This window comes from Mandrillus leucophaeus, unplaced genomic scaffold (genome assembly GCF_000951045.1).
Source record: "Mandrillus leucophaeus isolate KB7577 unplaced genomic scaffold, Mleu.le_1.0 Scaffold750, whole genome shotgun sequence".
Classification (NCBI taxonomy): Eukaryota; Metazoa; Chordata; class Mammalia; order Primates; family Cercopithecidae; genus Mandrillus; species Mandrillus leucophaeus.
The window spans coordinates 1,318,609-1,337,440 of record NW_012108142.1 but is presented as its reverse complement, the minus strand read 5'-3'; the positions used below and the strand labels follow the sequence as shown (position 1 = coordinate 1,337,440).

The following is an 18,832-nucleotide window of genomic DNA, read 5'->3' as shown; positions in this document are numbered from 1 at the left end:
TGGGCTCTAGGACGCCGGCGCAGCCAGGCTCGCGATGGGAGGTGGGAGGGCCGGCAGCCCCACGGGGCAGGGGAGGCGGGACCTGGAGCATCCTGGTTAGGGTCTTGAGTACACACGGCTCCTATTGACCTCAGCAGCAGATGCTCTTTGCAAGCAGTTGATCCGCACGCCAGTGGATATTGTCTTGAGGGAGACCTAAGATCACTTTGTGCCCTGGCTTAGTGATAGCCTCTAATTCTTGTTCTCTGTACGTAAAACAGTGGTAACTATACTATTTCCCTGATTGTGAAAGCTCCCAAGAGAGAACAGGGCATCCCACCTCAAAAAGTCGGTTGTTTCATTTAAACTTTAAAAAAATAGGCTTTTGCAAACTATATGGAGCTGTTTTTTTTTTTCATGATGTTTGCTACTGTGGTCTGAGTTCTCTTAATAGAGCAATAATACATAACAATACATAATTTACAATACAGAATTAAACAGTTGCATGACCAGAAATTAACTATGGACTCTTCTAGTATCTGTTTAAGGATTAAAAATAAAGTTATTTACAAACCTTTATTGAGCACCTATTATTATATAGTAATGGTGCTAGATATTCAGGGTGGAGAGATTAAAAATAATCCCAGTTTTTATGTTCCAGGAGCTGTTGGTTTCCACCGAATTTTGGCTGTGGGCCGTCCTCTTTCGCCATGGAGAAGTGAGAAGTTATTCATAAAGAGCGGTGGGAACAACTTTTAGAACTATTTTATTTTAGCATAAAATACTGCTTTACGATAAAACAAATTTTGCTGCAATGGGCCCTGATAAAACATATTAGAGCTGTTAAGTGCCTTAGAGGTGGTGTAATGTATAAAAACCTCGTTTTTCAAAACTGACACATTTCATTCAGTGCTAGTTTGTGGTGGAGCTAGAACTTAGGGTTCCATCTAGCCCAAGAACATTCAGTTATTTACTTTGTATGTCTAATTGACCTAAGTAGCCTGAATATCTAAACTCATCTGTGATGTTGTAAAGTCTCATGATACTGTTTGGTATCTACTCTTCAATTTAGTTATCAATTTATTTTGGAGGAAAAAATGAACAGTGTTAAGGTAGAGGAGCCTCCATTTGCCCATCTTATGAGAGGGTACCTATTCGTGTACATCTGTACCTTGTTCAACCTCTACTGAGTTCCTACAATGTCAGAAGCTGGACTCTGTATTAGTTACATGAGAGGAACCATGAATTACGAAACCAGGCAAACTCCAAATTGATTTAAAGCCCAGTCTCCATTTTATCATGTTATTTTAGTTGCTTGGTTCAAAGACATTCAAGGGTTTTTTTTCACTATCTTCTAGAGTTGCCATGATTATTAATTTACTTATGTAGATGGTGTACTTTAGTGCTTGGCACTTACTCGGTAATTGACATTAGGAAGCTATGAATCAAGAACCCAGCTTTGACCTGGAGCTCTCGATCTGGTAGCAAGACACATATGTTCAACAAAAACACCACCACAGGCCTGGTCGGTGGCTCATACCTGTAATCCCAGCACTTTAAGAGGCTGAGGTGAGCGGATCACTTGAGGTCAGGAGTTCGACACTAGCCTGGCCAACATGGTGAACCCCCGTCTCTACTAAAAACACAATATTAGGCCGGGCGCGGTGGCTCACGCCTGTAATCCCAGCACTTTGGGAGGCCGAGGTGGGCGGATCACCTGAGGTCGGGAGTTCCAGATCAGCCTGGCCAACATGGTGAACCCGTCTCTACTAAAGAAAAATACAAAATTAGCCAGGCGTGGTGCACGTGCCTATCATCCCAGCTACTTAGAGGCTGAGGCAGGAGAATCGCTTGAACTCGGGAGGCGGAGGTTGCGGTGAGCCGAGATCTTGCCATTGCACTCCAGCCTGGGCAACAAGAGCGAAACTCCGTCTCAAAACAACAATAACAAAACAAAAACAAAAATTAGCCGGGCGTGGTGGCGGGCTCCTGTAATCCCAGCTACTTGAGGGGCTGAGGCGAGAGAATCGCTTGAACCTGGGAGGCGGAGGTTGCCGTGAGCCGAGCTCACACCACTGCACTCCAGCCTGGGCGACAAGAGCGAGGCTCTGTCTCAAAAGGGGGAAAAAAAAGAAACCCACAAATTTATGAAATATCCTCTGTATATACAAAATAGGGGACACAGAATAAGGAAAGCCCAAGGGAGGGGGAGGCACACATCTGTAAACAAACAAGTGTGTACACTTCAGTGCACAGGGGGGTTGACAGTGAAGCTAATGAAGCCGAAGTTTCAAGGGCCCATTTTTGTGGTGAACACTTCCAAGGCCTTGACAGGGGCCCTAACGAAGTGTTCCCATGGTCGTGTACCTCAGTAAAATTTGCAAAAATAAGATGATTTTACATTATTTTTCTTTAAAAGGGCTCTCCAAACGGCACAAGTTTCAGGCCTCACAAAACCTGCATTCGCCCTTGACAGTCCACTCTGGTAGGGGTAAAAGGAGAAAAACAGAAGCGCTTTAAATCCTGGACCTCATTGCGACACCCTTAACAACCCTATTAGGCAGAACAAATTCCTCCGCAAACCTGCGGTTTGCAGAGCGATGGTGGACTCCCGAGCTCATCGGGTCAGGCACCTCTTCACCGCGGAGGCCTGGGGTACGTAACTGGAGGGACTCCTGGTGCTCGGAGGAGGGTTGAAGGCTAAGATCCCCAGGTCGTGGAACAGGGAGCCGGGCCCACGCCGCCGAGGTATCTTTTCCGTCCGGGCCACCGTCGCGGGGGCTCCCCGGGCAGCGGCTTCTGCGCATGCTCGGGAGAGCGGGCAGGGTTCCCACTCCGGGAGCGGAGACGGAGAACAGGTTATGTGGGAGCCGGCGGGGGCATTTGCCGGCGACACCCGAGCGGGGGCCGGAAGTGGGGCCACAGCGCACCGCAGGAGCTCCGGGCTAGACCGTGGCGACGGCAGCGGCCCCTGGGCTGGAGGAGGATGATGAGGAGCGACGGAAGCGACGCGGGGGTACGCTGCTGCGCGGCGCCCGGTTTCGTGCCCGCGGCCGACTGCGCAGCCTGTCCGCGAGTCTGAGTAAGTGCGGCTTGGGGACCCCGAGCCCGCGGGGCCCGAGCGCCGGTCCGCGCCTTCTAGGAGGGTCGTGGGGAGCCGCCGGCTCCTCAAGTCAGGCGCGAAACCCTCCCGGGAGGCCGTGGGGGGAGCCCCGGGGCCAGTGCGGCTTCCCGGGGGGATCGTGAGGGGGCCGAGCGCCGGGGGCTGTGGAGGACCAGCCCGGGGCGCCGTGCCGGTCCGGGCTGCAGCCCTGCCGGCCGCCCCTACTCCGCTCACCCCTCACCAGGGGCAGCAAACTGAAGCCACATACCTGTTTTGGAGACTAAGGTGCGCGCATTGCCAGAGGCTCGCCGGGTGTCGTTTTGTAATTGGAACCGAAAACGTATCTTAGTGTTCTGTGTCAATTGCATTTCCAGTAATGTGTACAAACCTGCGATCTTTAAAATCCAACCCTCGTCTCCCCCACAGACATGAAAAGTAAAATAGAATAATTCCAGCTACTAGGTTGGAGAAAGGGAGAGTCCCGATCTAATCACGCCAGTAACAGGTTTAGACCTGTGAATATCAGGGCAGGAAGTTCTGGGGTATTCAGGAAACATCAAAAAAGCACCCCATGCAATCGAAGTCAATTTTGCTGTAGATTTTAGTCAACATTTCAGTAAAATGAATTACTAGTGTTACTGCCCAAGGTATCAAAACCAAAAAAAAGTCCATCCCCATTTAACAACTCTTATTTATGTTTACTATGTGATAGTAACTGGATAGAGAGAGATGAGTATATTGGCGTTGTGTGTTGGTATTGGATTTTCACTGATCTCTTTTGACGGGAGAGGGTTCGTGAATCAATACTTATTGGTATGCATGCTTAGGGAAATCACTCGTCTTTGACTAAAATATCAAATTTTATTTTACTGTGTAAGATTTCGTGATTGCCCATTTAGTGTTAATGCCATGATATCCTACCTAAGACATCAGCTGCTCAATTAAATAGTTGTTAATAGAGGCCCACTATGCATCAGGCACTGCTGCATACTAAAAATGCAGAGTTGGATAGGATGAGGTCTCTGTCATCAAGGAACTCACAGCCTGTGTAAGCAGGTTAATTACGCTATAATAGTAACTTCTGCCACGTAAGTTTGCACAAACTACAGAATATGGAATGGATGGCAGGAGGGAGTAGGGGTCCAAGGAAAGCTTTTTGGAGGATCTACTACCTGAGTTTGGTTTTAACAGAAAAAGAGTGCATTGCTCTGATTACTTCCTGTGTTCGGATACGGTAGCCTCTAGGGAATCATACCCATTATTTAATCCAGGACTAATAGGACTTCTAGTTGTCCTTACTTTCACATACTCTGCTATAGTAGATATTTAATTTAAATTTTGTCTCATAGAAGTAGCTGCACTTAACACACTGTTACATTTTATCTCAACAGTATTTCAATTTAATCTTTCATCCTCCTTTTACATATGAGGAAATATATATTTAGAGAGGCTAAGTGAGTTGGCAAAAGCTACCTATCTATTAACAGACCATGACCCAAAACACTGTCTCCTTTCCATTGCACCACACTGCACTGCCTCCAATTGATAGTTAACTTGGAATGATGAAAGCAAGCCAGGTACCTACAGGTAGCTCTTGGCACACTGCCCTCTTCTTGGGCACATCAAAGGCCTCTTGACATGTGAATAAGAGGGTTTACTAACCAAATTGCCTTGGGCTAGCAATATAACTTAGTGATAGGTGCAGGAAGCTGTTGGACTAACATTTTCCCATGATCTGTCCTCATAACTTATCTCAGGGGAATCTATTTCTGTTTCTCTGTTTAATGTATTACTCAGATTTTGAAATCTTTCTAATCCTTGTTTAGTTGCATCAGGAAAGTCTTAAGACCTTTAAACAGCCTTTTTGTGTGTGTGTGTAGACTTAAAAAACACTCCAGTTCTTCTAATGAAGATAGTTTTCCTCAAATGACAGATTTTGTAATCCATTATTACATTTTATGTTTCTACTTCACACGGTGTTAACTCCTACAACAGTGCATTCTGCTGAAATCCCTTGCAAAGATGTAGTATTTCCAGTACATGGACTACAGGCATTGATGAGCTAGCCTGAGAATCTCGATACTTCTAGTAAGGCTTCTAGTTGTACTTACTTTCACATACTTAATGTTGCATAACACTGGTTTTATACAAAACAAATATTCTGAGTTTCATCCATCTAGTTGATAGGTAAAGTTTTAGAACATTGCCCATTTATAAATTGGAAACTTTGTGAATTTCATTATCAGTCTAACATCACTACAGTTTTAGGCTTGTGGATTTTTTTTAAACATTTCAGATATTTATAATCTCAGAACAAATTGTGGTTGGCTTCCATAGTAACAATAATCTCTCATTTTACTTCTGCCAGAGTTGACTCTATTTGCCAAGATTTCCAAGCACGAAAAAGCTACTAAGTTGCTGCCTGGTATAATTTTTGAGCTATTTGCTCATACAGATTTAAATCCTAGTTAAAAATGCTGTCTGAACTATCCAGATATTATCCAGCATCTCCATAGGCAGTTACTGTTCATTTGTCCCATAGGACTATCAATACACACTTTTTCATTATTGATGGCATGTGGGTAACCATTAGGGAAATAGATAATTCATTCTGTGGTGTCTCCAACACCTTGATAGCAGCTATTTGTGTTTCCATTTTAGCTGTGCAGCTGGCATGGTTTCTTAACTTCCCAATGCTTAACAGAAGAGGAGAGAGATTGATGTAACAATACTGAATCTGAGTTCCACATTACTTCACATGTGATTGGAAGCTGTGATTCACCCAGAGTCATTAATGAGCACCATGGGGTGTGGGGTCCTCATTCTCTGCTGGGATGTGGATGTTGGCATTGACACATGAACTCACTTTCCACTTTTTACAGTTTTCACTTGAACCTGCACATTGTTCTTTCCACTTGTAGGCATCTTTTTTTTTTTAATGTATGAACTGTTTTTATTTTTAAACAAGCTGTTCCCAAAATTATCAATTTAGGATAGACTGAAAGACCTTTAAAGAAATAATAGTACATTTATGACTTAGGACTTTTTAATTGTATTTGAAATTGTTTAGCCTTTTGCCAAATTGTTTTTGGGAAATTCGTTGTAATTCACCTATGGGTAATGCACTTTTTTGTATTTTTAAAAGACCATTTGCTAGTGGCAGAATCCGTAACTTGATATACAACATGCAATACAATGTACACTTTTTTTTTTTTTGAGACGGAGTCTCACTGCGTCACCCAGGTTGGAGTGTAGTGGCACGATCTCAGCTTGCTGCAACCCCGACTCCTGGGTTCAAGTGATTCTCGTGCCTCAGTCTCCCTAGTAGCTGGGATTACAGGCACATGCCACCATGCCTGGCTAATTTTTTGTAATTTTTAGTAAAGACAGTGTTTTACCATGTTGCCTGTACTAGTCTCAAACTGCTGGGCTTAGTCAGTCCACCTGCCTTGGCTTCCTAAAGCGCTAGGATTACACGCATGAGCCACACGCCTGGCCCAATGTACACTTTTTAATTAAAAGTAATTAAAATAACTAGAATTTAATTTGTAGAGCAGTTCTGACCTTCATTAAAATATAATTTTTATTGTAAAATGTTATCTATGATATAGTAGATTTTGTCTAGTTTACTCTCCTACTAACCTTACGGCAATAATTAAAATGTATTACTATACTTTTGAATTCAGTTCTTGATATATTTAAGTTCTTATTTACTTTTAATTTTTGGAGAAAATATTACTGGGTAAAAACCTTAAATATATTTACGTATGTTATAATGCAGAAAGGGTTTAGATAAATGTAATATATCTTTCTTAATTTGAAGAAGGCAAGTCTTGGGGCATAGGGCAATAAAGTTATATGGTTAAATAGTGTGGAACAATGGTTCTCAAGCTTTTTGGTCTCAGACCCCTTTACATTTTAGAAATGTAAAAATCCCAAAGATTTTTTTTTTGTATGTATGTGGATTATATAGATATTTATTGTGTTAGAAATTAAACCTGGAAATTTATAAAGTGTATACATTAAAACTGGAAGTTTTAATTCATTTAAAAATAGCAGTAGTAAGTTCATTACATACTCACATAAATAAAATTTTATATAAAACAATTTTAATTACAAAAAGTAGAGGTGTGGGATTATATTTTTGTAATTTAATTTCTGCCTCATAGAAGGCAGGCGGATTATTGGGCTCTTTAAGTGAAACATGAAGGAAGTGAGGCTCACACAAATTTGTCGTTGTAAAGGGAAGAGTATTGTAATAGAGAACTGTGGATACTCTTTGGTGTGACTGACTCCATCACTCAACAGGAGGCACTTCCTTAGAGGTCAGTTACGTCATGCCATCTGAAACCTACATCAGAGAAATTTTTGTCCCTTGTTACATCAAAATCTATTGATTTGTAGTGAATTTTTTACTCATGTTTGCTTGATTTTGTGACACCATTCACTGGTCATTTGGAATATATTGTTTTATTGAGTTATGCAGATTCTTCCAAATGGTGACACATTTAATATTAATAGATTACCACAGTGCCAGCAAAAAGGTCTCTTAAGTGTCGCGGAGCTATTGGCAACCTCATTCATTTTCTAATAAATATCTGCCAAACCTCTAAGTCTGAACAGCCATAGTTTGTCAGTTGTCTTTTTAAATAAAAATGTTGTCACCTGAACAAAGCAGCTAGTTCAGCTCACAATTCAAATGTATTTCAGTACATAGCACAAAATGCTTTATGTGCACTTCCAATTTTGTCACCCGTTTATCACACAATGTGTTCAAAAGATGTGTACTTGTTAGTTGAGATAAAATAATTATTACTACTACTTTGACATTCTTAAGTGAACTGGATTATTCCCTCATTTACTGTGAGCTCATGGTGGTAAAGAATACAGTGACTTCAACATGTGAGGCCACTACCTTGATTCTTGTAAAGTCACCAGCAATTTTCCCCATCATTGCTTATGCACCAGTAGTGCACACGTCAAACAGTGAGAAAGGTAAATGACATTTTAGTATTATTATGAGCATAATATTGATCTTGTGGACCCCATTAGAGGGTCTTGGGGACTCTCAGGTTTCTGACCACCTTTTGAGAACCACTGGCATAGAAAGATCTCAGATTTAATAGAACCCTCAAAGTTCATCCAGTTTAACAGCTCTAAATTCCTCTGTGCTATCCTTGCCAAGTATTTATTTAGATTATGCTGAATACTTGCAGTTTCTGTGAATAATTGTGCTAAATGAATAAAAATAAGTGTCACAGACAGCTGTTTGATGGAAAGTAAAAGAGATTCTTAGTTCTGGAGTTATGCTTTGTCCTGCTTTTAAAACATTGCATAAGTTTCACTTGGTTTCTCTAAGTAATCAACCTTGATGAAATCCAGAGACTACTAAAATTATGTTGTGAAGGAAAAATATAGCTAAGGTTTTGATTTTCCTTTGCTGTTTGTAAGGACAATTGTCATTTTTCTTTGATTTTTCTTTGTCTGCTCTATAATTAAATGAACTTATGTTAGATGTATGTAGTTATCTATATCCATATCTGTCTCCTGAGTAGCACAAGAGTCGCTTGAACATTACTGAATAGATCACAAGCTACTTGAGAGCAAGGGCTGTATAGTATACTAGGATGCATTGGAATCTGATGACCATCTCTTCTGGAAGAGGCTGGGAAATCAACTATAGGCCTGCTTCAGTGGTGCATGCTGGATTTCATAGCTTCCCTGGGAGCCTGCAGTGATATTCTGAGGACTCATTCCATTCATGGTGGGCATGACTTCGATATTGATCTCTTTTTTTTAAGCATCAGTTTATAAAATAGTTATTTAAATTAAATAATTTTCCTTAAAAATGGAACTGTTTGTGATCCTCCAGGTACCTGTATGAACACAGGAGATGATTAGTAGACATCAGATAAGCGTGGCCATCACTCATGCCATTAGCTGACTTACCATTCAGCTAACACTGTTAGCCAGCAAGGTGGTGTGAGAGCGTTACAGTTCTAGACTGCTCTTATTTTTAGTCTCAAATTGTTTATTATATACCCATAATGGACTTAAATTTAGAGACAGTAAGTAGGGAGCACTAGAGGTGACTACAACAAGCCAATTAGGACCGTAAATCCTCAAGATGAGCACCATATCTTAAACTGCCTCAGATGATCAAACTACTTATGTAGTATAGCAGGATGTCACTAATACGACAAAACCATTCTTTTAAAAGGAAAACAATCATATCTAATTTATACCGTACATGATAATAAAGATTAGTCATGCTTTCAGTAGATTAGTTTTTGAGACACACTCACTAATGTCAATGTGACACTTCAAACCGCTTCATTTAGAAAGCACAAAAGTTATTTCTAAGGTTGATTTTTTTTTCATTCAAATACAAGACTGGTACAGGTTATAATAAACTGTAACACTTAAATCTTAGCTACATATCCTGGGTTTTTTAAAAATACATTTGTTTACACATCATGCTTTTTTGTGTGCATAATTAGCATAAAGCCTGCAAAACGTTGGGAAGGGAGCAGGATACGTTTAGTTTTGGATAAGTTTGAAATATCAGTGAAGCATCAGGTACGTGAGGAACAGGTAAATTAAGATTGTAGATGAAGAGTAGACTTGTAGATTGGGAATAATTCATACACAGGTGTGATAATTGGAGCCATGAAAAGGAATGAAATCAGTGAGGAAAAGAACATAATAACATAAAAGAGTGGAGAAGACCTTGGAAAATGTCTGCTTTTCGGGGTATAGGGCAGAGAGAAACAGCAATTTGGGTATAGAGGAGAAGCCAACAGCAGATGACACTTTGGGGGTCTGGTGTTGCAGTGTGGATTGAGAAAAATCCACTAGATTTATTTTAAAGTGAAGTTTGCATTTTATGAGAGATCATTATGAGAACTCAGCAAGTTCTCAGATAGTAAATGGTTAAGGAGTTACTGGGGGTGATTAAAACCACAGGTTGGTGGGTTTTAGAAATGTTTGACATGTAATACCAGATCTGATAACACAGCAAACAGAAAATTGAGTAATGGGACTGTCATGTATTCATTTAAGATGTAGACACAAGGTTAAAAATACATACAATAATGATGTAAAAGAAGACTAGAAGATGAGAAGTTATTGATTATCTACATTTCTGTATTCTACGTAGAACAGATCTGATGGGCTCTCCCACTCAGCAGCCGTTCTAATTGATATAAGTTTGAGTGTATTAAATGCATCCTTTTTTCTGATTTTTATGATGCTAAGATCTCAGCAAATGGATTTCACATGCAGAAGAACCTGACAAATAATACGTCTCTTCTGAAGACACATTTTATAAGTGTTTTACCACATAGGACATACTTGATTACCTCACTCATTCTTCATGACTAGTAGCAGTGGTCTTGGGGTCAGCTGGACATTGATGCTCACAAGACCCAGTAGACCGTAGTGAACCGTACTGTGCATCAGCCTCTCTGCTTTTTTGAAAACCCAACATGTCAGTGTTAGGTATATTGTTCCCAGATGATAGCTCAGGTCTAGTGGAAAATGACACAAGGGTGGGAGTGAGCGCCACCCCGGCTTAGCTGCTTCATGCTCCACAGGAAACAGTGTCTTTTTGTAACAGCATATGAGTATAGCATCCAGGACTAAGCAAATGACAAGCCAATTACAAGTCATATTCGATTCAGAAAAGCCCCTGTTTATACTTCCCACTGGGCATGTTTAGCCCTGCTCACTGTCCTCTCAATCCAGATGTAGCTCATCAGTAGGAGCCATTTTTACTACACTGTTGCTTAGAAACACAACTGATATCCCACCTTTATCAGGTTTCCAGGGAAACAGTGCAGGAAGGTTAAGGAGAGGTCATTTTTTATATGAAGAGGGAGAAAGGTTTTGTTAACCCTTTACTCACACTAATTTATTGACAAAATAAATAGAAAACATAATGCTGGCTGTAGGATCCATGCAGTCGACTTTAATTATTAGAGGCAGTGTTTGGTTTTAGTGACTGTCATAACATCTGGGTATGAAGTTGTTTTTACATCTCAGCAGATGGTGCATGGTAATTGTGCTTTGCTGATACTTTTCAGCAAATTCAGTAAATTAAAAATCCTTCCTGATATTGTTCACTTGTCCTGATTCCTTTAAGATCATCTTTGAGATGGAAATATCATACAGACTAGGGAACAGAGATTATTAGCAAGCGGGGTTAGGTAAAAATAAGGCAATCTGTGAGTGGAGTTCTTACTCTAAACCACCAATGTAAGAATATCTTAAAGAGAAAACACACCAATACCCACGCACTCCACCACCCCAGAGCAATTTTTATTAACCTGTTCTTAACAATGACTTCCATTTGATATTACTCAAGATGAATTGACTTTTATTCTGACTTCTGTAGTCCAAGAACTCATTGTAAGATTATGATTGTTTATCACAAAACAGTTTAGTTAATGTGACTTTTCAGGAATGTTTTGTGGCAAACTGTAAGTTTATCCCTTATTATTCCTAGCCAGTAAAAGACCCAAACAAATATGCCCCTTTTTCTGATGTTGTTTTAAACATATATGCCCACTGCTAAGAATACTTTTATTTTTTAAAATAAATTTAATAATTTGTATATGTAATTAGATTATTTAAAAATGTTTTAGTCATAAGTATATGTAAAGTGCTGTACTAGACATTAGAGATACAATAGTGAAAAAAGAGAAATACACTTCCTAGCATTATAAATTTTAATTCAGTATTGTTTGCTAAAATTAGATGTTAAAGGCTACTAAAACGCAAATAACTTTTCAAAGTTCATAAGTTGAAAATTTATGTAGATTGATACAAATGTAAATGTAAAATTCACATTTTAAATTATGCTTTATTCATATATTTGGAGCTGTTTTATCTGGTTTTATAATAATTTTTTAAGTAAGAACTAATTTGAGCAGAACACATTAAGAAAGTAGAGCCAGAAATAGTAGTCACAAAAGCAAATACAGTTAACGTGTCTATAACATTTATGAATGATCTTATTGTTAATCTTACTTGATACTAATGACCAGCCTTATAGGTAAGCATTTAAAAAACTCTCATTCTACTGAAAAGGCAGTTGAGACTGGAGATAGGTGATAAGTAGTTATTCAGGGAGGATATGATACTGTAATAAAACTTGCTACCACTGGGTGGCAGTGTTGATTTCTTGGAAATCAGAGAAAAATGGTTTATGTTCAAAAAGGTTCAGTTCATTTGAATAATAATTCAAATGTAAAAGTCCATGTTTAGTGAAATAATAGTAAAAAATCAAATTTGTTAAATCATCCAACTCATTATTTGTATAATCAGTCTATAACTTCTTTATAGCAGTTCAGTTAGTGGGAAAGAAGGAAATGTATTTTAAAAAATTGAGTAAATAAGCATAAGTAAATGAATAGTATATAAGAAAATTTGTAACATACCTCAATTCTTTTGCCTTTTTAAGACAACATGTATAAACCTTTTGAAAACAAAAATTCTATTTTAATACTTTTTCTTTACTTTCTTTATATCAGTTAAATATTTTAGTAATCTTTTTAAAAATTGTTCTCCAATGAGTCATTTTACTTTATTTATCTCTGGTTCTCAGAGGATTTCTGTGTATTTGTTTCACACTGAACCCTCATATATTTATTGCCTTATCAATACATTTTAGCAATCTATTGACCCCAGGATGTGAAACTTCAAAAAGAGTATATAAAAGATACTGCCAATCTCATGACACTAGGAATATGATATTTATTTTTAATTAGATATGAAAGATAAATCATTAATCATTTTCTTAAAAATAATACAATATTAGAATCTAGTGTTTAAGTAAATTATTTAAGTTTAGTATTAAAACTTCGAGGTAAAGGGGGGATACTTTTATTCTTTCTTTCCCTAGTTGTTTTTTTAAATTTTGTTTTGTTTTGCCCAACGCCTTATCCTAGTTTCTTTAGTTTTTGCTACAGTATATGAAAAAAATTGACAAAGTATATTAGATTGGTCTTGCTATGTTAGAATTTCTGAACTGCCTCTTCAGTTCAATTTGCCCTGGACATACGTAACCTAACAGTGAATGTACCACTTGTTTGCCTCCTAGCTCATCTACATTGAGAGCCAGATGATGGCCAGTCTACTTATGCCCCTGAGCTTGTTTTCTCATTAAAAAAAAAAAAAAAAATGACACTATTGCATCAACTTTTTTGGGGGTCAAATCAGTGAAAACATATAAATGAAGGTAGCTGGCCGTAAATAAGCACTTTTTAAAAATAAATTAATTTGAAGAATACTAGTGTTTCATAAATAGGACAGTGGAGGGATATGGTAAAACATATGAGAACAGAAAGGACAAGGGAAATTACAGCAGCTACTTTTGTGGATGGACTATACCCATTACCATATTTAACAATTACATGTGGCCTAGTACCATAGTTTATTATATTATTGATTTTTAAAAAATAATAGATACATGTTGAATTATTAATATTCTCCCTCTCTCTCTCTAGGATACTTACAGAGAGCTACAATGGAAAAGTCCTGGATGCTGTGGAACTTTGTTGAAAGATGGCTAATAGCCTTGGCTTCATGGTCTTGGGCTCTCTGCCGTATTTCTCTTTTACCTTTAATAGTGACTTTTCATCTGTATGGAGGCATTATCTTACTTTTGTTAATATTCATATCAATCGCAGGTATTCTGTATAAATTCCAGGATGTATTGCTTTATTTTCCAGAACAGCCATCCTCTTCACGTCTTTATGTTCCCATGCCCACTGGCATTCCACATGAAAATATTTTCATCAGAACCAAAGATGGAATACGTCTGAATCTTATTTTGATACGATACACTGGAGACAATTCACCCTATTCCCCAACTATAATTTATTTTCATGGGAATGCAGGCAACATAGGTCACAGGTTGCCAAATGCATTACTTATGTTGGTTAACCTCAAAGTTAACCTTTTGCTGGTTGATTATCGAGGATATGGAAAAAGTGAAGGAGAAGCAAGTGAAGAAGGACTCTACTTAGATTCTGAAGCTGTGTTAGACTATGTGATGACTAGACCTGACCTTGATAAAACAAAAATTTTTCTTTTTGGTCGTTCCTTGGGTGGAGCAGTGGCTATTCATTTGGCTTCTGAAAATTCACATAGGATTTCAGCCATTATGGTGGAGAACACATTTTTAAGCATACCACATATGGCCAGCACTTTATTTTCATTCTTTCCAATGCGTTACCTTCCTTTATGGTGCTACAAAAATAAATTTTTGTCCTACAGAAAAATCTCTCAGTGTAGAATGCCTTCTCTTTTCATCTCTGGACTCTCAGATCAATTAATTCCTCCAGTAATGATGAAACAACTTTATGAACTCTCCCCATCTCGGACTAAGAGATTAGCCATTTTTCCAGATGGGACTCACAATGATACATGGCAGTGCCAAGGCTATTTCACTGCACTGGAACAGTTCATCAAAGAAGTCGTAAAGAGCCATTCTCCTGAAGAAATGGCAAAAACTTCATCAAATGTAACAATTATATAATGTTTCCCTTTTTGATTATTGCATTGTATTTTGATTTGTGCAGAATGATAAAGAATGTTCCTTTTAGAAGTGTGTTACGTCTGTACTGTCTGAAGAGTGACATTAAACTTTGAAAGGACTTCACTGCTCCTTTATGATATTCCAAATAGTTTTTTACATTTGAAAAACTATAATTCTTGGGATTATTTCATACATTTTCATCAAAACTTTCAATGTGGTTATGTATTCATATCTTTAGTTTAATATGTCAGTATATTAGATATAGTTCAAAAGTTTCTTGTTGCTAAAGTGGTGTAATCTGTTACACAGATGAATAGCTAGATGTGGAAAGAGATATGTAAACAAGAAACCTTTGGGTATTATTTCTTAAGTAAATATTGGGACAATCATGGTAAGCAAACTTAGTTCTGTAACTGCATTTTTCACCTTAAAAGTTAAATGAAATGCATGATGGTATTTTATTCCTTGAATTATGCAATGCAGCATTTTACATGTAAATAGCACTGGTCATATACTGATGTATATGGTTATCTGGGTTATATCTATTTTTATGTAAACTCTATTTTGTTTTTGGCAAGAAGTGAAATTGAGACCTGTGTGCAGGTCGCCATTGAATTTTGCTCTGGTGAATGCTGAGATCCAGCTTTTTCTTACAAATAAATGGGACCCTGTTTTCCAATATAAATGTACCGTGTTTTTGTTAGGTACAGTCTGGATCATGGCATGTAGAAATAGAAATTTAGAATTTTACTGCAGCTTTGATGTGCATATTTCAACTTTTTAACATTTGTAACTTTGGTGGCAAAGAGAATTTTAGCTTCTATCGATTTTGTAAGTCTTCAGCTGAACCACTCATAGCAGTCATAATGAAGATTAGCACTAGTTAGAATTAAATGAGGAAGTCTTTTATCTTTACAGGATTGTACATACTACTTTTAAAAAATTCTCACATTTGATTTTAAGTCCCAGTACCTAGTTATATCTATCCTATCAAAGGCAAGATATCATTTATTGAACTTCTTGAAAATAAAAGTTACACAATCCAACAACAACAACAATAAAAAACAATGTTCTTGGTTTAATGTTCCAGTTGCTGTGAAATAGAACTCCTACAATCAAAAGACAGTTTTAGGAAGTCTTATTTATTTATTTTAAAAGTTTTACATGTAGGAGTGTGGGAATGAAGGAATTCTGGAGCTTTTTGACACAAAACCTATTAAATAGCTATAGGTGGGAAGTAGGATTTAGATGCATAGAAAAGTAAGAAAATCTTAGAAAAAAGTCCCTTAAAACTTGCAGGATATACCTTAATAAAAATACACGCTCTGAGTCATAATTGTGCCAAGTTATTTCATGCAGTCCTCAAAAATTAGATGTAATTGAGCTTTGTGTAATATTATGTCAGCTTTAACATATAATATTTTGAATATTTTAGCTGTATTTAGTGGCTTTCTGCAAGCAACTAGAACAGAGAAATAATGGGTCAATAATGTTGACCTCAGTTTAAAACTTTCAATGGAGATAGGGCTAGAAATACTTTTGCCAAATAGCATTCTTACTCACTTTATGCCAGTGTTTAGAAAAAATAAATTATAGCAAGTATGATTTCTAAGAATAATGTTTTTCTATAAATTATTAATTGTAAAAAGTCTTGCTTTTTAAAACAAGTTGGTAATGCATATCATGGAAGGCATATTTTGTATGTATAAATTCACCACAATTAAAGGCTACTTTTCTTGTCAGTCCTTGCTATGTAGAATGACTATTCTAAATATAAATGTATTAAAAAGAAAATACAACAAAATGTATATTTAGACACGAGCTTACATGGCATACCTTATATTTGTATCATTCTTTAAAGTTTACAAAAAAACACCTTATGTTTTTATGTAATCAGTCATTACACTATGGAGAAATTTATCAGCTTTAGTTCTAAATATGCTGATGAAGTATAAAAGCTGTTTCTTCATCAGTATTTTGCTTTTATGCTGCTTTTTCTTTTTGATATTCCAGGTTTATAAACTATCTTTTTAAATTTTAAGCCAGGACTTCAAAAATTGTAGAGTACTTGTTTGCCGTCCCCTACCTTCATTCTCTTCGTAGGGTTAAGGAGCCTTTCTTTCTGCAGCTAAGGGCAGAGGCTGTGCCTGGGGCTGTACCACATCTTTCTTCACTAGCATCTGTATTTGAGACTGTTTCCTTAGATGAGTAAGAGGTGGAAAACAAACTTAGTATCAGGGTCCATGAAGCCCATGGCATCATTTTTGAAAATATTTCTAGTTTTGTAGCCAAAGCAATTGGTCCTGGTAAAATGAGACTTCTTCAGGAGTCACTCCTTCACTTTGGACCCATAGCTTAGTGAATGGAAGTATATGTACCTATCTTGTGTATTAACTTCTGACTTATTTATGCAAGAGCAGCTATAGGAGTTTACAAAAGAACTCTAAGTTATTAAGTTACTATAAATTTGGGGATCCTAGAGTGATCTTAAATATGGCAAGATACAGCTCATTTAGAATAAAATCTCACATCCATTATTTTAAAGGGAATGATTGGGGGGAAAAAACTGGTGAAAAAAATATTAAAAAGGACCCTAAAAAGAATTCTGCAAAATAAGAGAAAAAATAATTTGTGACACGTAATAGAATACTAGTGGGATAGAAACAACTAGAAAGAAAAGTGTGACACAATTTTTACATTTAGATAGGGAAAATAATGAGATTGGTGAAAGGAAATAGTGCAAAACATTTGGACACAAAGCATTTCTAACAAAAAGTGGCTGTGGCACTTGACATTGCAACTACCCTGTTACTGCAATGTTTTTGACTGTTAAAATTGATATTTTCATAAAAATGGTGTTCTGAATTTTGCTACAGGGCTGCTGAAATGTATGATTACCTGTAGACACTTGATAATTACATAGATTCCAGTTTTGGTAATATGTCACTGGAGTAATTATGCTATAATATCTGTTGAGAATTCATACCATCTGATGCTTACATATTTCTTACATTTGTAAGATTCGGCTTGGTGGTAATAGGTTTGGGGGAATTAAAGAGTGAAGGCCGTATTTCATTTTTTGTAAATTATCTTTCAAGCTCAGATAGCTTAAGAGCAGTTTAGATTTAGGAGACCCTTTTCTCCTTGAGGATAGGGATAGGTAAGGTAAACTGTAAAAAGAATGTCACAGAAGTCACTTTTAAAGTCACGATTGAGATACTGAAATCTTCCACTGATTCTTCTCCTTTCCCTTTTTCCTATTATGTTTGATAATTATATATATTTTTAAAAACTGTGAGAGGAAAAATTAGTCATAAGTAACCCTTTTGGATTATCCACTTAAATTTATGTATTTTCATATTACTCAGGTAAAGATGGAAATGACAGAGCACAGACATTTATTTTTTAAATTGATAGGGTAGAAAATGAAATGTACTTCTGTTTATTCTTAATACTATATATATACACACACACATCGTTTTAGCAAATTGGAAATAATATATTCATTTGTATGGCAAGACAAATGCAGTCATCTTAATACTAGTCTACACATTTTTGCCAAATGGCGCAAATATACCTCCATTTATATTTTGTATCTTAAAATGTAGTTTAAACACAGGACTATGTATGAGACACTTTTTTACAAAAAGTGCCGTATATACATATGTAACAGGTGAGTGTGTGTTTACCATAATTTATAATGATTTCTGTCAGTACAGCGTATATGGAAAATTCAAGTTGTTTTTAACATATTCAAGTATGTTCAGTATAAAATAAGTTAATCCCATTTCATAATGTAAATCATTTTTGTTATTTGCCATATTTTATTTGAAGTAATAAAATTTTATAACTCAAATTTGAATGTCATAGTACATTGTGTGCTAACCATGGCAAGCAAACATTTACATTTGTTTTTTACAATAAATTTCTTTAAAAATATACTTTATTTTTCTGTACTGACATATGCAATAAATTGGTACATTAAACATTTGATTAATGTCTTCAGATAGTTTGTATTCAGTCTTTTTTTAAAAATTGTTAATCTAGAATTTTATGGTAGGACATTAAAGTTTTCTCAATGGTTATGTAAAATTCCTTAATTTGTACTGAAATTAATGAATTTCATTCTAGTAATGGTGTGGATAAAAAATAGAAGTTAGATTTATATTTCATTCCCCAGAGAGTATTATCCTCCTACATTTAATTTA

At 36.9% G+C, this 18,832-nt stretch overlaps 2 protein-coding genes across 2 annotated transcripts in view; one reads left to right on the top strand and one right to left on the bottom strand.

Annotated features, from left to right (window-relative positions):
- Positions 1–2,768, bottom strand: part of LIG4 (ligase IV, DNA, ATP-dependent) — a 10,865-nt gene extending 8,097 nt beyond the window's left edge. The window contains exon 1 of the mRNA XM_011966249.1: positions 2,563–2,768. The gene's annotated coding sequence lies outside the window, so the exon portion shown is untranslated. The remainder of the gene's footprint in view (positions 1–2,562) is intronic.
- A 12-nt stretch (positions 2,769–2,780) lies between these two features.
- On the top strand, positions 2,781–18,629 carry ABHD13 (abhydrolase domain containing 13). The gene is made up of 2 exons (XM_011966247.1): positions 2,781–3,061; positions 13,591–18,629. The coding sequence occupies exon 2, from the start codon at positions 13,611–13,613 to the stop codon at positions 14,622–14,624; it is 1,014 nt and encodes a 337-aa protein (XP_011821637.1). The 5' UTR covers positions 2,781–3,061; positions 13,591–13,610; the 3' UTR covers positions 14,625–18,629.
- The last annotated feature ends 203 nt before the right edge of the window (positions 18,630–18,832 follow it).